Raw genomic sequence first — 19,980 nt, 5'->3', positions numbered from 1 at the left:
CTTGCGTGTTGCCTCTCCAAAGCCCCAACCTGCACAATACTCTATTGTTTGTTCCTTCCTAAACATGAAGATTAATTTTAAAAACAAATGGGAACTTGGATAAGTCAATTTCCAGGCACAACCCGCCCTGGATACTAGAAGAGCTGGAAGAAAGTCAGGATGTTGTAATAATTTCCAAATGCTACTGACCTTAAGAATCATGGTGGGGGAGGGTGTGGGCCCCATTATGGAAATTCCAATTCAGCAGAAGGTTGAACTTGGAGTTCAAATACCCATTTTTTAAAAAACTCTCAGGTGATTGGGATAATTGGCCATGTTTGGCATACAAAACGCCTTGTGCAGTGGCAGCAGAGCCATCATCATTTTGTAAGTGAGGATTTAATTTAGAAAAGCAACATAATTTACCACATTAAGTTAGTGTTACTATTCTGAACATTATTGGAATTTATCAGTACTATTTTTATTAATTTTACAAATTCGTATTTTATTAAAGCATAAGAACTATAAGAAGCTTATTCTTTGTTCTGTGGTTACACACAGTTAAAAATATTAAAAAAAATAATAAGCAACCATTGAAAGTCCACAAGAATACGTTTGTTTTCCTTTAAAGGAGATCTGTTATTCTGGCTTGAGAGATACTACCTGGGGGAAAGACTGAACATCTGCTCCAAGCTCTCCTGACCTTCCCTCCCTCCTTCTTACTTGCCTTTCTACCTTGTTAGCAGACTCTGAGGAAGAGCATATATTAAAGGAAGTTTTAATAAAAGACAGCTTGGCCCAAACTCATTCACACCAGTAAGGGCACCTGTCTTTGTATGGGTTTGGTTATGAGAATATTTCAAAGATTGATGGGAATAGAAGCCAAAAGAAAAAAATCAGAAATAAGAACTCTATGAAAAACTGTTTAAGATGGAATTAAAAAGGAGGCATCGTAGTCACTGAGCCTCAAGATAGGAATTCCAAGTTCCGTACGGATAGGAGAGCTCTATTCTCATGTGTTTTTGAAATCTCTTACTTTCAAATGACTGTGGTCATTGAGAAATTAGAAAAGAGAGGAAGGGATCCTTATTTCCCCCAGTTCTCTCATGGATTTGAAATTTGATGCCATACTCTAATATTCCCTTTTGGGGCCCAGTCCAAGGCCTAACCCCCTGAGCTGGACTTTATCTGTTGACTGTTTCTAAGGTCCCTGTGACTGCATTGCCCCAGGTCTGCTCCGATACCTATGGTTTCCAACATTTGCCTAAATCCACTATGTTTCCTACTATAGGAAAGTGCCCCATTTCTTCTTCTCCCTGGAGGGGACCATCCCTCCTCACACACGATTGTGAGAGACAATCATGTCTGTCTTCCAGGGACGCCCGTCTTGATCTCACCTGATTGTAGAAGGTTGTGGGCATCCCAACTGTAAATTTCATGGGGACCACGGCAAGCCCCCTCTTCTTCCAGCGGTTCTTTTTGTTAAATTCCTCGGCAGCCAGTTTCCTAGCCGAGAAGGAAGACTTCTCCAGACATTCTTCCCAGCATCTTCTCAAGGGCTCGGGATTAAGTGTCTGCTTATGGGCTGTTCTGCTAGTTCTCTTATACATGTTTATTTCTTTAACCTGAAAGACAGGGAGATAAAGTGAATTTCAAGGCTATCTGTTTATTGTTGACGTGAGGCAAGCATTTCTGCAATATACCTGATATGAAGAAAGTCTTTCTGAAAAACAAAACAAGTATTGAAATGGCTATGGATATGTAAGTACAAGCATACATGTATAAACTTAATGATAATAGCAATAGAAACCACTATTGCACACTTCATATGCTCCAGGTTGTAGGTTAAGCGCATTTCCTCAGTTAACTTTACCACTCTGAGCAATAGCAGGTCCTGTTATTATGAACTCTGTCCCAAGGTCTGTTAGTGCCGAGACAAAATTCTCCTGATCCCACAGCCTTTTACTCATACACAGGCTTTCCTTATTCTTAATCATTCTCAAAATCTTGAACTGTGCCAGAATGCTTGTATACATGGCCATAATATTCCACTTTCTCTATTCATGCCCTTGGATGCTTCATACCAACTCTGGGATTGGCCATGAGACTTGTTTGGCCAATGGGACAATATAGGCAGACTTGAAAAGTGTTCGTGCACTAGGGCTTGCCACATTCTTGCTACTCATTCTCTGAGCCACCTTGAGAACTGATCTGGGCTAGCCTCCCTAACGGTGAGAAACTGCGTGAAGCAGAGACAGCCTTCCCAGCTGAGACATCCCCTAGACTAATCAGCCCAAGGACCATGTAGCATGCCAGCTTAGCCTGTGTTTTAGACTATAAAACTCTAGTTGAGCTGGTCTAGACCAGAAGCGCATATTATGCATTTTGTGCATATCCACAAAATCAGAAGTGCTGTTTGTTGTTTTGGTTAATAAGTGTTATGATTGACTTGGTACACAGGAATGAAACCACGTCTCCTGCACTGGCAGATGGGTTCTTTAGCACCAGACACCTCAAGACTAGAAGCTGACATCATCTATTAATATACATAGATATTCAACATATATTTGAACCAACGATGTCAGAATTTTGTTAGGGTGTTCTGACTGATGACTTACCTGTTCAGGGGTTAAGTTACACTGAGAAGCCACAGCAGTTATATAAGCTTCACCGACCACTATGGCCTGGGGGAAGCCAAATCCTCGGAAAGCAGTGTTGGATGGCAAATTTGTTTTGCAAGGTCTACCTCGACACCGGAAATTAGGAATATAATATGCATTTTCACTTCTCAGCACCATGAACTCCATCACCTGAGTTAAAGCAGAACAACACAAAACTTCATATCTATCAAGTATTCAAAACCACTTATCCAAATGTCATCTCTAACTCAAATGCTTCACAGAATTTGTCTAATTTGTATGATGATTATTCATAAGAAGAACATTGCAATGGTAACTTATGGGAAAGGTGTATTTCTTATTTACCAACTCAGACTCATCAGGAGTGCATCCGCCATTGATATAATATTCAATATCAGCAGCTTTGATCACCCCATTGTTCATGAATCCAATCTGCAAAGTGATAGAACAAGTAAACCGTTTTCTCAACAGTCCTTTACAACCAGACCACGCTGTACACAAACACGTCTGATCACAGCTGTCGATCTATACCCAGCTTTGCTCATGGTTTGATGTGAAAGTCACCAGAGGAACACCGAGGATGGTGCCCAAGTAGATCATGAACGCAACAGGAAGTTCTGATCAGTTTTAGGCAGCATCCCAATGTCCCTTTCAAGTGGCACAGAACTTAGTAACTTGTCTGTACTATAGGTTGGTTATCACTGGACAGTGTTTTAAGCACTTCCCTGAAATTGTTGCTGTCACTCACTTTGTATTTTCCGAGCAGTGGGTGGCGGCCAGCAGTTATCAACATGTCATCACCACGTTCCAGAATGAACCGTATTGGGCGGCCAGTCCTGTAGGAGATGACTCTGTTAACCTGCTGGATGCTTCATGATGGGGGAGATGCATTGAAATAAAGAAAGAAGGCTTAAGAGAATCCAGTTTCGTGGTTTCTCAATGTGGGGTTGGGGGTAGTTGCAGGCCTTAACATTTTGAAAATTTGTGGGGGTATTAAAATGTGGGAAAAGAAGCCCTATTACTGTAATCATTTTGGTTTAGTGACATCTGAGAATTCAGATATTGAAATAACATATCATTTGGTTAAGTTTCCTTCCTTTTTATTTCTTTTTATGTTACATCAAGGAATTGTATGATTATTTTGCAATTATATGTGTAAGCAGGTTATACTATTATGAATTTCATCTGGGAACATTAAAAGGGGGATAATATATTTGTTATAAGTGGGATGTGGAGGCTGAAAGGGTTGAGAACTGATCGTTTGTCAACCTCTCCTGGCTGCATTCAGACTCTTCCTTTTTAAAGTGCCTAGTGAACACTCCTCCCACTTCTGTGGGAGTGCTCCCAAGGCCTACACACCTGTACTGACTGGATAGTCTTCTCTATTGTTGGGAAGTGCCAAAGAGCTGGAACGTTCATAGTCTTTCTTTTTGGAGCAATAACCATGGGTAAGTTAGGTTTGTCCTGAATGCAGGTCAGGAAGCAGCAGTTAGAACTGGACATGGAATAACAGTTTGGTTCCAAATAGGAAAAGGAGTATGTCAAGGCTGTATATTGTCACCCTGCTTATTTAACTTATATGCAGAGTACATCATGAGAAATGCTGGACTGGAAGAAACACAAGCTGGAATCAAGATTGCTGGGAGAAATATCAATAACCTCAGATATGCAGATGACACCACCCTTATGGCAGAAAGTGAAGAGGAACTAAAAAGCCTCTTGATGAAAGTGAAAGAGGAGAGTGAAAAAGTTGGCTTAAAGCTCAACATTCAGAAAACGAAGATCATGGCATCCGGTCCCATCACTTCATGGGAAATAGATGGGGAAACAGTGGAAACAGTGTCAGACTTTATTTTTTGGGGCTGCAAAATCACTGCAGATGGTGACTGTAGCCATGAAATTAAAAGACGCTTACTCCTTGGAAGAAAAGTTATGACCAACCAAGAGAGCATATTCAAAAGCAGAGACATTACTTTGCCGACTAAGGTCCGTCTAGTCAAGGCTATGGTTTTTCCAGTGGTCATGTATGGATGTGAGAGTTGGACTGTGAAGAAGGCTGAGCGCCGAAGAATTGATGCTTTTGAACTGTGGTGTTGGAGAAGACTCTTGAGAGTCCCTTGGACTGCAAGGAGATCCAACCAGTCCATTCTGAAGGAGATCAGCCCTGGGATTTCTTTGGAAGGAATGATGCTAAAGCTGAAACTCCAGTACTTTGGCCACCTCATGTGAAGAGTTGACTCATTGGAAAAGACTCTGATGCTGGGAGGGATTGGGGGCAGGAGAAGGGGACGACAGAGGATGAGATGGCTGTATGGCCATCACTGACTTGATGGACGTGAGTCTGAGTGAACTCCGGGAGTTGGTAATGGACAGGGAGGCCTGGCGTGCTGTGATTCATGGGGTCGCAAAGAGTCGGACACGACTGAGCGACTGAACTGAACTGAACTGAATATATCTTAGTGAAATTTAGTAGTTACAAGGTTAATTCACAGAAGTTTGGTTATTCCTGGAGTCTGGTTATTTCATCCAGAACATGCAGAGGCTAAAAGAACATTCCCAGGCAGCAACAGACCTGATTTATTTCATGAGAAAACATGCCCCTCATTAGGTGGGGATTTTGACCCTCCCTTCACTCAGCCAACCTCAGCTTGATTTATTTTAATGATTTGAAACAAACATTAAAACGAATGAAAGTCAATGCAACTCATAAAAGTAACCCCAAGTTACGTCTGTGCAGTGAGTCAAAATTTATAGTGATTACATTTATTTCACACAACCACCTTGGGAAACAGGTAGCTATTACTTTTGCCACTTTACTGGTGAGGAAACCAAGGTGACTTGCCCAAGATGACCCTGTGAATGAGTGGGCAGAGCAGGGCTTACACCCAGGCCCTCTGGCTCTGGCTCCAGTTTTTCTGCACCTGCACCCACGTGTTAACCATACCCTTCAGAAACGAAGGGCCATGATCAGTGGGATGAAAGCTGGGGTGTGGGGCTGGGGGGACAGAGGTAGCATCTGCCCTGTGGCCACTGTAACTCTTACTTGTTGGCAGCCACGGCACTGACAGCTCCTAGCAGAGCAGGCTTGCTCACTTTCCCCCCGAATGCTCCTCCAGCTCTTTTTGTGTGACAGGCGACTCTGTTCCTTGGGATGTTTAGTGCTGCAGCCACGTATTCCTGAAAGAGGCACATTCCCAGAGTCACATATGTGCAACTTACTGGTTTATTTCCTCACTCATGTACTTCCTCTCTACCTAGTAAGAGAAATTCAGTAATTGAGCAAAAACAACATTCACATAATTATGCAACCATCTTTGTAATCTAATTTTAGAATATTTTAAGCATCTCCAAAGAACACTTATATCTATTAAGCAGTCACTCCTAACGAAAATATTTGTTGTTATTTAGTTGCTAAGTCATGTCCGACTCTTTTGTGACCTCATGGATTATAGACAGCCAGGCTCCTCTGTCCCTGGAAAATTTTCCAGGCAAACATACTGGAGTGGGTTGCCATTTCCTTCTCCAGGGGATCTTCCTGACTCAGGGATCAAACCCGCATCTCCTGCATTGGCAGGTGGGTTCTTTATCACTGAGCCACCTGAGAAGTCCACATTGGACGGATACCTAGTTGTGAAATTGCTGGGCTATATGACCACTCTATCTTTAACATCTTGAGAAACTGCCAAGCTGTTTCCAAAGTGGCTCTGCCATTTATCATGTTCTGTTGTTGGGAATAAATGTTCTAATTTCTCCACATTCTCACTTGTTACTGTTTGTCCTTTGTTTGTCTAGTGAACTGCTATTATTGTGTTTTTCATTTGCATTTTTCTAGTGGGCTTCCCTGGTGGCTCAGACAGTAAAGAATTTGCCTGCAATGCAGAAGACCTAGGTTCGATCCCTGGGTTGGGAAGATCCCCTGGAGAAGGGCATGGCCACCCACTCTAGTATTCTAGCCTGGTGAATCCCCATGGACAGAGGAGCCTGGTGGGCTACAGTCCATGGGGTCACAAAGAGTCAGACATGACTGAGCGACTGTGCAAACACACACAGTGATTTAATGATGCTGAGCTTCCCAGGTGGCACCAGTGGTAAAAAACCAGCCTGCCAATGCAGGAGATGTTAAGAGATGCGGGTTCAAGCCCTGGGTCAGGAAGATCCCCTGGGTCAGGAAGATCCCCTGGAGAAGGGTATGGCAACCCATTCCAGTATTCTTGCCTGGAAAATCCCATGGACAGAGGCGCCTTGTGAGCTACAGTCCATAGGTTCGCAGAGAGTTGGACATGACTGAAGTGACTTACACACACACACACACACACATAAGGCTTGTGGGATCTTAGTTTCCCAACCAGGAATTGAACCCAAGGAGCCTGGTGGGTTGCACAGAGTAGGACATGACTGAAGCAACTTAATATTTGGGCACGCATGAGCATCTTTTCATGTGCTTATTAGTCATTCATAGACTTTCTTTGGAGAAATATCTATTCAAACTCTTTACTGGGCCTGTCTTTGATGCTGCCCAGGTTATGGGCTTTGGGCTGTGAGTAGCCAGTGCCCCCATTATCCCTGGGAAATGCCTGCTGTCATGACTGATTGCTCCTCAGAAGGTGTTGATGGGAAATAACTACAGATCTTGGGACATACATATTATTCCTCTGGACCCCAGAGCCACATACGGTCTTCCAAAAGAGATCTCAGGGGTGATCTTTATCAAATTCCTCAGTTTACAGAAGATATTGATGTCCAGCTGCTTGTTAGAGGTCATGTAGCAGGTTAGCATCAAAGCCTATATTTCCATCTCTGTCCACTCCAAAATTTGCAACAGTGGAGGCCACAGCTGCATCCTAGCTCAGCATCAGCATCTTCTCAGGGGCTCTGGATTAAACATCTGCTGATAGGCTGTTTTGCTAGTTCTGTTATACATGTTTATTTCTTCGAATGGCAACTGGGAGCTTCTTCCACCTACTGAGGCTGGCCATCCTTCAAGACCTCAAGCTACCAACTCACTGTGCTCCACCAGGAAGTCCCCAGCTCCTTCCTTCAGCGAGGTTGTCATTACTCCCTCTCCCAGAAGAACTGGCCAAGTATCCCCTGTGCCTGCCACTACATTAGGACCTACAGCTCCACGTTTCAGAAGAGGGGAATGTCAGAGGATTTTCTTCACTTGCCTCGGTGAGGTTAAATCTCAACCACCAGGACAGGATTGGAATCCACATGCTGCTGCGCTGGGCTGAAAATGTCTTGAAGATGCAATCACTTTACCCGTATGCCACCGATTTATAAAAACATTCACACCCAGATGCAACTCAGAAGAACCACAAAGGGAAATGTAAATGCAGTCTTTACACTTATCCTCCCTGAGATTAGGTTTTACACTATAAGTTGTTAGAAGGGAAAGATGGACTCTGCTCTCCGTTTTGGGAAGGCAGCACGATTTTCAGATCTCTGAAAGGTCTGCCCTTTAAGGGAAACATCTGCCCCATTTCCTCTATTCCGGGCTTCTGCTAAGAGCAAGTGTGCAGTGAGTGCAGGCATCAGAAGGCCCTTAGAGGGGAAAGCCTGGTTGTAAGGGCCTCTGTCACACAGCCATTTGGAGTCTCATTTTCCAAAAATACTCTGTTACCTGCACATGGGTCTGAAACTGTGTTCCAACGTGCAGCACCATTTCTTTATCTTCCTCTTGGGGGATAGCCAGGATAGTTTGTGTTTCCATGTAAAAATGTTCCTGTCCTTCCACGTGGACCTTACCTATAAAGCATAAACACAGGACAAGGTTTACTTGAAAGTTCCAACTTGGGGACTCTTGGTGGTGTTTACGTTGTAAAGAGAAAGTTGCTTCAGTTTATAGAGTTTGACTTTGCATCATTTGGTTAAACCACATTTTCTCATTAATCTTCATTGTGCCTCACCAGCTGCCTGACTCCAGCTGGCTCATTCCCCTCTCTTGGCCTGTCCAGTGGGTGGTGAGGTCTGTGATGTGTTGCACTTGAGTACACAGGCCAATATGACCACATATCTTAGCTCTGTTATATCCTTGCTCAGTGAGTTTGGCCAAATTAGTAAATCCTCATTTCCTCATCTGGAAAATTGGAGGTAATAATAGTATGTACCCTAATTAGGTGATGTCAGGATTATTGGGTCACAAAGAGGGTAAGTAGGTTGATCCCTACCTTAAAACCAGCCTGCTCTTGTTGATTTAGCTGAGATTTTTGGCTTGTTCAGTACATCCTTATTATTATTATTTTTAAACCTTTTATTTCATATTGGAGTATAGCCAATTAACAATGTTGTGATGGTTTCAGGTGAACAGCAAAGGGATCATACATATACATGTATCCATTATCCCCCAAACTCTCCTCCCATCCAGGCTGCCACATAACATTGAGGAGACTTTCCTGTGCTATACCATAGGTCCTTGTTGATTATCCATTTTAAATACAGCAGTGTGTACATGTCCATCTAAAACTCCCTAACTATCCCTTCTCCCCATCCTTCCCTCCTGGCAACCACGTTTGTTTTCTAAGTTTGTGAATCTGTATCTGTTTTGTAAATAAGTTCCTCATCCTTATTATTTTGTAGGTTGTACTAGAGACACATTTAGCCCTTATTTAAGTATTTGAGAGGTAGTATTTTCAATTTAAAACTAACCAAAGGAACCCCATGCAGTTAAAAATAAGTGAATTGCTTTGCCAGAAAACAAAGGATTTCTTGAATTACTTCTTGGGATGACAGAATGTGAGTCATGTAAAAAGGCACCCTTTCCCCTACAAAAAAAGTTTGCTTTCAGCATGTATATACTGATTTTAATCTAAATTCAAATTTATTTCATAATTAAATAGTTTTTACATATGATAGATATTATTCTGAGGCCTAGAACTTTATAGATAATAAATTAATGCAATCTCTGTACCAATCCTATGAGGCAGGTATTATTAGGAACTTGAGACATAGAAGGTTAAGTAAGCTTCCCAAGGTCACACAGCCAGTAAAGAGCAGAGCTGGGATCCAAACCCGGGCAGCCTGACCCCAGGATCCATGCTCTTAACTATTACAAGACATTATATTCTCAATAACTCCTAGTTGTGGTGTTGTTCAGTTGCTCAGTCGTGTTCAGCTCTTCGCGACCCCATGGACTAGAGCAGCCCAGGCTTCCCTTCCTTCACCGTCTCCTGGAGTTTGCTCAGATTCATGTCCTTCGAGTCGGTGAAGTCATCCAACCATCTCATCTTCTGTCACCCCCTTCTCCTCTTGTCCTCAATCTTTCCCAGCATCAGGGTCTTTTCCAATGAGTCGGCTCTTTGCACCAGGTGGCCAAAGTATGGGAGCTTCACCTTCAGCATCAGTCTTTCCAGTGAATATTCAGGGTTGACTTCCTTTAGGACTGACTGGTTTGATCTCCTTGCAGTCCAAGGGACTCTCAAGAGTCTGCTCCAATTCTTCGTCATTTCTGCCCATGTTTTATATTCTCTTTGTCTTTCAAACTTCCCACTTGAACTCTCACAATGGCCAGAATCCTGAATGACAAATAGCTAGCTAGGATCTTGTCATTCTGTTATCCTCAGTGAGAACAGAAATTTAAAGAAAATATACTACTATGGTTAACAGCAAGGGTCTAGGGCTCAGCCAATTCTGGGCTCCAGTCCTGGTTCTACTGCTAACTGGTTATGAGATCTCAACCAGTTACTTAACTTTTCAAAGCCTCAGTTTCATCATCTGTAAAATGCATCTAATGATATGTTCTTTCTTAGCAGTGTTCCACTTACATATTAAATAGTAAGCAGTAATACATAGGAACTTACAATAGACTTAATAATAATACTACTCATTTCCTAGGGTTGTCAGGATTAAATAACATAAAACACATAAAATGTTTGTCATGGTGCCTGGCACAATTAGTATCTGACAAATGTTAACTGATATTATCATCATAACTAAATACCCTTTAGCCCAAATTTATAGTCTTTGTAAAATCTCATTTAGTTTCTTCTATAAAATCTATTATGGAATTAATGAATGTTTGACACAAGATGCTGTCAAATCTCTGAGCATCTTTCTTAGCTTTCCTGCTTGTATTTAACTATTCTTCTGAGGTAGTAAATTGTTTTTATGATTGGGAATCAGTCTACATTTTCTGCTTAAACAGAATGATGCTGGGAAACAAGTATTCTGTAGGCATTTCAGTAAAAAATATAGCACTTGCCATTCCACTTATTTAGAAGTAGGTAACAGAAAAGTTATGACCAACCTAGATAGCATATTCAAAAGCAGAGACATTACTTTGCCGACTAAGGTCCATCTAGTCAAGGCTATGGTTTTTCCAGTGGTCATGTATGGATGTGAGAGTTGGACTGTGAAGAAGGCTGAGCGTCGAAGAATTGATGCTTTTGAACTGTGGTGTTGGAGAAGACTCTTGAGAGTCCCTTGGACAGCAAGGAGATCCAACCAGTCCATTCTGAAGGAGATCAGCCCTGGGATTTCTTTGGAAGGAATGATGCTAAAGCTGAGACTCCAGTACTTTGGCCACCTCATGAGAAGAGTTGACTCATTGGAAAAGACTCTGATGCTGGGAGGGATTGAGAGCAGGAGGAGAAAGGGACGACATAGGATGAGATGGCTGGATGGTATCACTGACTCGATGGACGTGAGTCTGAGTGAACTCCGGGAGTTGGTGATGGACAGGGGAGGCCTGGCGTGCTGCGATTCATGGGGTCGCAAAGAGTTGGACACGACTGAGTGACTGAACTGAACTGAACTGAACTGAACAGATTTTAAAAATTACTGTAAAATTACTATTTTCTCTTACTTAAGACGTAGCAATTCTCTTAGTAAAGACAACTGCAGCTTTCAACTCTGGCTACAAATCAGACTCACCCACATGGAGATCTTTTATAAAATATTGATGCTCTGATCTTATACTCCAAGGTTCTTATTTCACAAGTCTGAGGTGGGATCTGTATATTTCTATTTTAAAAAACTGTACTAAGTCTTACCCAGTGTAGCAATTCAAAAGAAGCAAACAAGCAAACAATATAGTACCAAGATTAGGAAAGATAAATAAAACTGTTAAGATACAACTTTATACACAGAAAATTCAAGAAACTCTGTAAGACTTTTAAAATAGTGAGGGAATTTAGTGAAACTCCTGGCTATAAGATCAATATACAAAAACCAACTGTCTTTATATATTAGACATAAATAAGTAGAAAATTAAATAAAAATATAATTTACAACAGCATTATAAAGTATCAAGTACTAGAAAGAAATATTAAGAAGGGTGTACAAGAACTAAACCAAAAAGACTGATGATAATAAACAAACAATGGAACTTTTACAATTGTTATTAGGAATAAAATAGGAAAAACATTTTTTAATGTTTGGCATTAACTAAAGCATATTAAAACACTATTATTTGGCATTTCTACAGCTGACTATATTCTATTGAAAATGAGTGCTTATGCTCACCACAGACATGTATAATAACAGTGTTTACAGGAACTATTCATAAAAGCCACAAGTTGAAAAAACTCAAATGCATATCAATAGTAGAATAGATAAATAAATTATGGGTATAATTACAGATATAATGGATATATAAACAGTCATACCATGAAATACTCCTGAATAATGAAAAAGAATTATGCATCTGTGTAACAACATGGATGAGCCCTCCATATATAATATTGAATAAAAGAAGTAGGCACAAAAGAAGTTATACTGTAAGGTTCCATTTATTTGAAGTTCAAAAGAGGTAAAACTAATCTACAGTGGTAAAGATTAGAATAAAATCTTTGGGGACTTTCTTGGTGGTCCAGTGGTTAAGAATCTACCTGCCAATTCAGGCAGCACTGGTTTGATCCCTGGTTTGGGAAGGTTCCATGTGCTGAGGGGCAACTAAGCCCATACACCACAACTACTGAGGGCTGAGAGCCCTAGAACCCATGCTCTTCAATAAGTGAAGCCTGCACACTCCAGCTAGAGAAAGCCCTTGCGCAGCAACAAAGACTCAGCACAGCCAAATAAGTAAAATTAAAACAAAAATCTTTAGGAGGTTTACTAACTGAGAAGGGGCACAAGGAAGCTTTCAGGGTGCTGGAAATTTCTGTATCTTAGTGTGGGTAGTATTTACATAAGCCTATTGTTGTTCTTATTTGGTTGCTAAGTTGTGTCCCATTCTTTGCGACCCCATGGACTGCAGCACGCCAGGCTTCCCTGTCCTTCACTATCTCCCGAAATTTGCTCAGACTCATGTCCACTGAGTTGGTGATGTTATCTAACCATCCCATCCATAGACTTATACATATGTAAAATTTCATCAAGCTTAGTAAATTTATTATTTGTGCATTTAAAATTGTGATTCAAAAATCACACTAGGGTTGAGAAGCTCTGCCTGAGAGCTCTAGTATTTCTCAAGCCAGATGACTGAATTAAGTCTTCAACTGCAGAGGCTTTACCTTTTTGGCTCAAGGTCACTTACCTTCAATGATTTGGTCAACGTTTTTAAAGGCTTGCTCTACATCTCCTTGCTCAATTTTTTTCTCAGCAGAAAGAAATGAATTGTGCTCTAGGGCTTGCTGCAGGGGAAATAACAAAACAAAACAAACAAGAAAAAGGTGTTTTTTTAAAAGCATTCTAATAAGCCGTTCACCTACCATCAAAACCCCAAGCTCCTGCTCAATCAGATCTTCACACACCAAGACAATCCAAGCGGTAAGGAGAGACAACTGATGTTGGGTTGAAATGGATTACAGGCATTGGTATTGCCTTAGTTTTGTTCAGGGCTCAGAGGAAGAGCTGAGGGGGAGACAAGGATAGATATATACAATACGGTCTTACCCTAGACAGCTGAATGAGGGCCTAACGCAGTTTGGTGTTAAGGTGCCAACTTTGTGGTGAGGGGGGCAAATAACAGAGTAAAGAGAGGACAAGAGGAGGAGGTTGGTGGGGCCAGGAATGCTCAAGGGTGACCCTGTGTAGGTGATGAAAGTTAGGTGCTGAATTGAATGGGATTAGGACAGCTAGAGAAGAGACGGAGAATCATTTACAGTCAAAAGTGCCTCATAAAGCAATAGTTTGAAGTTGAAACCAAGCTGAGGGGCCAAAATGAGAACAAGCCAACTGGAAGGGTGGAGATTTTCTATCAAGAAATAGTAGGTTGGGCTGAAAAGTGCCTTGAGGTTGGATTAAGAAAGATCCTGAGGACTTAACCTAGTGGTCCAGTGGTTGGGACACTGCCTGCCAATGCAGGGGACAAGGATTCAATCCCTGATCTGGGAAGATTCCACAAGCCACAGGGCAACTGAGCCCATGCACCACAGCTACTGAGCCCACATGCCGCAGTGACTGGGCCCAGGCACCGCAGCTACTGAGCCCACATGCCACAGTGACTGGGCCCAGGCACCGCAGCTACTGAGCCCACATGCCGCAGTGACTGGGCCCAGGCACCGCAGCTACTGAGCCCACATGCCACAGTGACTGGGCCCAGGCACCGCAGCTACTGAGCCCACACGCCGCAGTGACTGGGCCCAGGCACCGCAGCTACTGAGCCCACATGCCGCAGAGACTGGGCCCAGGCACCACAGCTACTGAGCCCACATGCCCTAGAGCCTGTGCTCTGCAGCGAGGGCAGCCCCTGTTCCCCACAACCAGAGAAAGCTTGTGCACAGCGGTGAAGACCCAAAGAGCACCCGCCATCCCGGCAAAAAGATCCTGAGTGCTATACTAGGAACCTCATCTAAGGGGATGCTGCTGTGTGGAAGAAGGGATCTGATGAACTTTGAGGCTTAGAAAGTTAATGTGATGGACAGATAGGTTGAAACAGAGTACAAAACTCCTTTTAAAGCAGTTATGATAATTAAGCTGACAACAGGTGATGAGGATCTGGCCAAACCGTGAGATGGGAGACAAAATGAGAATAGAAAGAAAGGGACAGAATTAAGAGGCATTCAGAGGATAATTGGGAAATACTTGACCTCGGTAACCATTGGGAAGAATAGAAGGGAATCACAGAAAATGATGAAGACTGCATCCCATCGGCTGGGATTCACATTGCTTATGGACTCATCTATCCTTCCATCACACATATTTATTGAGCACCTACTATGGGTTTAGTGCTTCACTAGGTACTGGGGTTATAAAGCACTGAGAATATGTTCTTATCCTCATTAACAAAAACAGCTAAAACAAATGACAGCTAACATTTATTGAATGGATCCCATGTCCCAAGTGCTGTTCCAGGCATTTGAATTCTTCCATTTAAACCTCACAGTGACCTTTTGGTGTAGGTACTTTTATGGTTCCCATTTTACAGTCGAGGAAACTGAGGTATGAGGAGTTGAAACAACTTGTCAAAGCTTTCATTGCTATTAAGGTCCCACTAGACAGCAGAGTCAGACTGTGAGTCGGAGCGCCATCTCCAGGGCTTGCGTTTAAGCAGGAAGTGGGTAAGGAGACAGAGGACCCAAGCTGTAATTTAGTGAATGTTAAAACTGTTGTGAGTTTCACACTCTCTGGATTTCCGCACTGACTAGTTTTGCATGTGAGGTCGTAGAACATCCCCCTGGTATCCCTTATCTATATTCTGTGGCCATGCCTTAGCAAGAGATCAAGGGAGGAGAAATGGACCAAAGAAGGGAGGGAGCTCCAGGCAGGAAAATTCTCAGTATTATGTTTCGAGGTGCAGATTGCTGGAGCCTTCTCTCTAAAACTATGGACAACTCTAAACTCAGTATAGGTGAGCCCTATATTGTTTTGTGACCCCATGGGTTGAATTCTGTCAAAATTATACCACCCTAGTCATTCTAGAAGACATGGAATGGCCTGCGTACCTGTATTGTTATAATCCTGGGCTCTAGGTCTTCATAAACAATCTTCACTTTTTTAGCAGCCTCTTTTGCATGAGCATAGGTATCAGCAGCCACAGTGCAGACGATCTGACCCACGCAAATTACCTGCCGAAAAGCCACATGTTGTATTATTTTCAACCTATGAGAATAAATCTAAAGCAGTAACTTGAGTGGGATTCAGGGGATACATATGTGGGAGGCAGAATTTGAGGACCTGGCCTGTGACTGTCTTCAGCCACATTCCTTCCCACTCCCATATCACAGCCAGTAATCCAGTTGTCCTGAAATAATGTTGGTTGCTTTAATGTCCTATGTTCTGTACTGCCTCTACCACTTGATGGGTTTTTTTTAGAAGCCTTCCCTGAGAAGGCTTATGGCTTTTAACAGAATCTCCAAAGGGTCCACCATTCAAGAGAGAATTTGAGGGGGAGTCACTGGTTCCCTGCAGGTCTTTGTGATGTGAACATGGACCCATGACCCATCATCATTTTGGCATTTCCAGCAAAGCATTTGAATGAGAAGCGGCGCACAAATCACACACCTCATTTTGTGCGTAGAAAATCTCTCCCTGGTAGTTATTTTCTCCTGGAACATCCTCTGCTGTTATCACATCAACAACACCAGGAAGGGCCAGGGCTGCTGAAGTATCAATTAATCTAGGAAGGAAAATTTGAAAGCACACACTGAAGTTACAGAGGTAAGCTCAGGGTAATATAAGTGATTCCTCAAACACCAGGAAAAATTGGTGGCCTCATAACAAGTCGTGGGCAGTATTCCATGTGGAAAGTGCCAGCAGTTACTTTTGGCCATAGATTTTCTTTTTCTTAACTATATTCAAAAAATGACTGATTCCCATCCAGAAGAGGAAATTATTCTTAATTGACCCAAATATATAATAAATTCTCAATTCTAATATGAAATTATGAATGCATTGCAGTAACATATAGGGATGTTTTATTTTCTTACATGATCTTTGCATGAGCTCTGGTGCTGGTGACTACAGCCAGGAAGAGTTCTTGGGAGATGGGGGGCATGTCATCAACAAACACAGCTTCCCCTGTGGTGTGTTTAATGGCTGACTGGTGCATGACTGGGTGGCCAACTGGATCTTGTAGGGGTTGGTAGGGATCCACGCACTGTTCATGGGCAAAGCAAGTTATTTTATTGACAGACGTCCTCAAGCATCGAAACTTGGGTCTGATATACCTTGGCTTACCCCAAAGTAAAAAAAAAAACTATAGGCAATTGGGTATCCATATCTGTGAGTCAACATTAATAAAGATCCATATGGTAAAGGATAAGCTCTGATTACAACCACTCCTTCACCCCAAGAAAGGAAGACTTTTTTTTATTTGCCCTCAAAGACTCTACAACCTTGTTGAAATATCAGAATACATAGTAACACATTAACATAATGTGATCAACTTTGTATAGCAATAAAGAACAGTTGACACCAACTAATTTGGTGCAAGAAATATACACAAGTTTCTGGGAGATTTAGGGTGATTATAAGAAAGCAGGGGCTTCCCTCATAACTCAGTTGGTAAAGAATTTGCCTGCAGTTCAGGAGATCCCAGTTCGATTCCTGGGATGGGAAGATCCTCTGGAAAAGGGATAGGCTACCCACTCTAGTATTCTTGGGCTTCCCGTGTGGCTCAGCTGATAAAGAATCCACCTGCAATGCAGGAGACCTGGGTTTGATCCCTGGGTTGGGAAGATCCTCTGGAGAAGGGAAAGGCTACCCACTCCAGTACTCTGGCCTAGAGAATTCCATGGACTGTAGTCCATGGGGTCACAAAGACTTGGACAGGACTGAGTGAAGCAGTAAGTGTTAAGTCAGATTTTAAAGAAAGGACAGACATTGGCCAAGAAAGGGAGGAAATTTTAAGCAGCAAAACTGAAAATAGTAGGGAAAGGAGATACAGAATCTAACTCTTTGTGTAGCCTTTAGTAAAAGCATAGAAGCTAAACCAAGAAAGCCACACATGGGTGACAATGGGTAACATCAACTGGCTTTAGCAGACTTTGTCTGTACAAGTAATAAAAGTAAGTTATTGAAAAGAAAGAAGATACATGCATAATGGCATACACTTACATCACAGACATATTAAAAAGCAAAAAACCCCAGCCACCAACCTGGAACATCTGAATTCCTTGGGGTGTTTCTATAGGGAAATCTTCTAGAGCACTCAAAAACTTTTCTAGGATATCAGGAAACTTGTGGGAGTCCTGAAAAGAAGATTATTTCACATTTAACTTACATTCTGAGTGACTAGCTTGGAAAAACACATGTCAGAAATAGGTTATCATATTTATTCTTTCAGATATCAGATACCAGTTCTGCTGGGAGAGAGCCCTGAGCTTTGAATTCCCTGGGCTAGCACAGTTGTTTGAAGAAGAAGTACATAATAAAATACTAATAATGGTATTATAGATGATTTTCTCTTCCTTTTTGTCTTACTCATATTTTTAAAATATTAAAGTAGGTCTTATTTTAAGGAAAAGATCATAGTTTACTCACTGAAGGTTCTTCACTACTATAAATCAACTTGACACTGCATATTAGCATCTGTCATACACATTATAAAGCAAATGGAATAACAAGGTCATCCCTCCCCTTCTCAGCTCAGGAGTGAAGGAGGGCGAGGGAAGGAGAGATACTAAAAGGGCCAGGAGGAAGCTGCTGGAGGCGGGGAAGTGCCACCTAAAGGCCCCGCCCTCGACACCCTCTGTGTGTTATTAAAACCAGGCTGTGGAGGCCCTTCATGTGCAGGCTCACGTCCAGAAGGCCAAGGGGCCCAGAGACCCAGAGAAGTAGTCCTTACCATTTTATTCAGCCCTCGCCTCACTTTGAGGTAGAATTTGAAGAGTAAGCTGATGATGAGGGTTCGCCTATACTCTACCATGCCACCTTCAGCGTCTGGAGGGATGTAAATCTCATCCAGGACCAATCGGCAAGCATCACTCAGCATCTGGTCATTCCACTGCCTAGCAGGAAAGAGTGTGAACATTTCACAGAAGAGGCAGAGACAAACACTAATCCAGCAGAGTATGAAAAGATGGAGAGCAGTGTGCATCCGTCTTCGAAGTCCACGCAAAATACTCCCAAATCCCTCACTAGCTTTCTTTAGAATCCGAGGCAGTGGCTCCCAGATTTTCTTACAAAGTCCTCCTTTCAAAAATATTATTGAAAATTTTTAAATTTTTAATTGAGGTGTAATTGACATGACATTATGTTAGTTTCAGGGGTACAATGTAATGATTTGATACTTGTATGTATTGTGAAATTATCACCACAATAAGTCTAGTTAATATTCGTCACCATATGTTGTTACTAATTTTTTTTCTTGGGACAAGAACATTTAAGATCTAGTTTTGTTTTTAGCCATTTTCAAATATATAATATAGTATTATTATGTCTAGTTACCATGCTGTACATCACATCCCAATGACATTTATTTTATAACTAGAAGTGTGTACTTTTTTAACCCCTTCCATCATTTTGCACTCCATCCTCCACCCCACCACATCTATGCAGCCACCAAACTGTTCTCTGTATCTACAAGCTCAGTTTTTGCTTTGTTTTAGATTCCACATATAAGATTGTACAGTATTTGTTTTTCTCTGCATCATACTTAGCATAATGCCCTCAAAATCCATCTATGTTGCCACAGATGGCAAGTTTCCTTCTTTTATTATAATGGAATAATGTTCATATATACATTGATCCTTTATACATTGATCATCATTGACCACTTAGGTTGCTGCCATTATCTCGGCTATTGTAAATAATGCTGCAAGCCGCATGGAATTGCCTATGCCTTTTGAGTAGATGTTTCCATCTTCTTTGTAGGATCATATGGTAGTCCTATTTTTAACTTTCTGAGGAACCTCTATACTGTTTTCTACAGTGGCTGCACCAATTTGTATTCCCACCAACAGTGCATAAGGGTTTCCTCTTCTCCACTCATGTTGTCTCTTGTCTTTCATATAATACTCATTCTAACATGTGAGATGATAGCTCACGGTGGTTTTGACTTGCATTGTGATTAGTGACGTTGAGTATCTTTTCATACGCTTGTTGGCCACCTGTATGTCTTCTTTGGAAAAATGTCCATTCAAATCCTCTGCTTATTTTTCAATCAGATTGTTTTTATTATTTTTAATGTCATGGCCTGGAATGTTGATTTACCTCAAATAGCTTGGATGAAAAAAGCACTCAAATCAAGCTTCCCATGATCTGGGACTTTGTTTTGTTCATGGCCGTGTCCCCAACACCTGCACCACACTGGCACAGGGGCATGCATGCTCGGTTGCTCAATTGTGTTTGTGACGCCATGGACTGTAGCCCACAAGCTCCTCTGTCCATGGAATTTTCCAGGCAAGAATACTGGAGTGGGTTGCCATTTCCTCTTCTAGGGGATCTTCCTGACTAAAGACTAGTAAATGACTGAATTATTGATGATACTTGCAACATTTTTCATGACTGAAATTTACTATATAAGTGTTTTGAGAACACTTAT

At 41.9% G+C, this 19,980-nt stretch overlaps 1 protein-coding gene across 1 annotated transcript in view; it reads right to left on the bottom strand.

The window, feature by feature from the left end:
* The window catches only part of LOC128064585 (aldehyde oxidase 4-like), a 68,304-nt gene that overhangs the window by 16,793 nt on the left and 31,531 nt on the right, over positions 1-19,980 (bottom strand). Inside the window, exons 15-26 of the mRNA XM_052657403.1 lie at positions 18,283-18,445; positions 17,594-17,686; positions 16,424-16,593; positions 15,999-16,113; positions 15,440-15,562; positions 13,090-13,186; positions 8,239-8,363; positions 5,662-5,795; positions 3,367-3,454; positions 2,964-3,050; positions 2,598-2,789; positions 1,377-1,604 (exon numbers count right to left, since the gene is read on the bottom strand). Of these exons, the coding sequence (XP_052513363.1) occupies positions 1,377-1,604; positions 2,598-2,789; positions 2,964-3,050; positions 3,367-3,454; positions 5,662-5,795; positions 8,239-8,363; positions 13,090-13,186; positions 15,440-15,562; positions 15,999-16,113; positions 16,424-16,593; positions 17,594-17,686; positions 18,283-18,445 (1,615 nt within the window). The remainder of the gene's footprint in view (positions 1-1,376; positions 1,605-2,597; positions 2,790-2,963; positions 3,051-3,366; positions 3,455-5,661; positions 5,796-8,238; positions 8,364-13,089; positions 13,187-15,439; positions 15,563-15,998; positions 16,114-16,423; positions 16,594-17,593; positions 17,687-18,282; positions 18,446-19,980) is intronic.

Source organism: Budorcas taxicolor, chromosome 2, assembly GCF_023091745.1.
Source record: "Budorcas taxicolor isolate Tak-1 chromosome 2, Takin1.1, whole genome shotgun sequence".
Classification (NCBI taxonomy): Eukaryota; Metazoa; Chordata; class Mammalia; order Artiodactyla; family Bovidae; genus Budorcas; species Budorcas taxicolor.
This window is presented reverse-complemented; position numbering and strand designations above follow the sequence as displayed.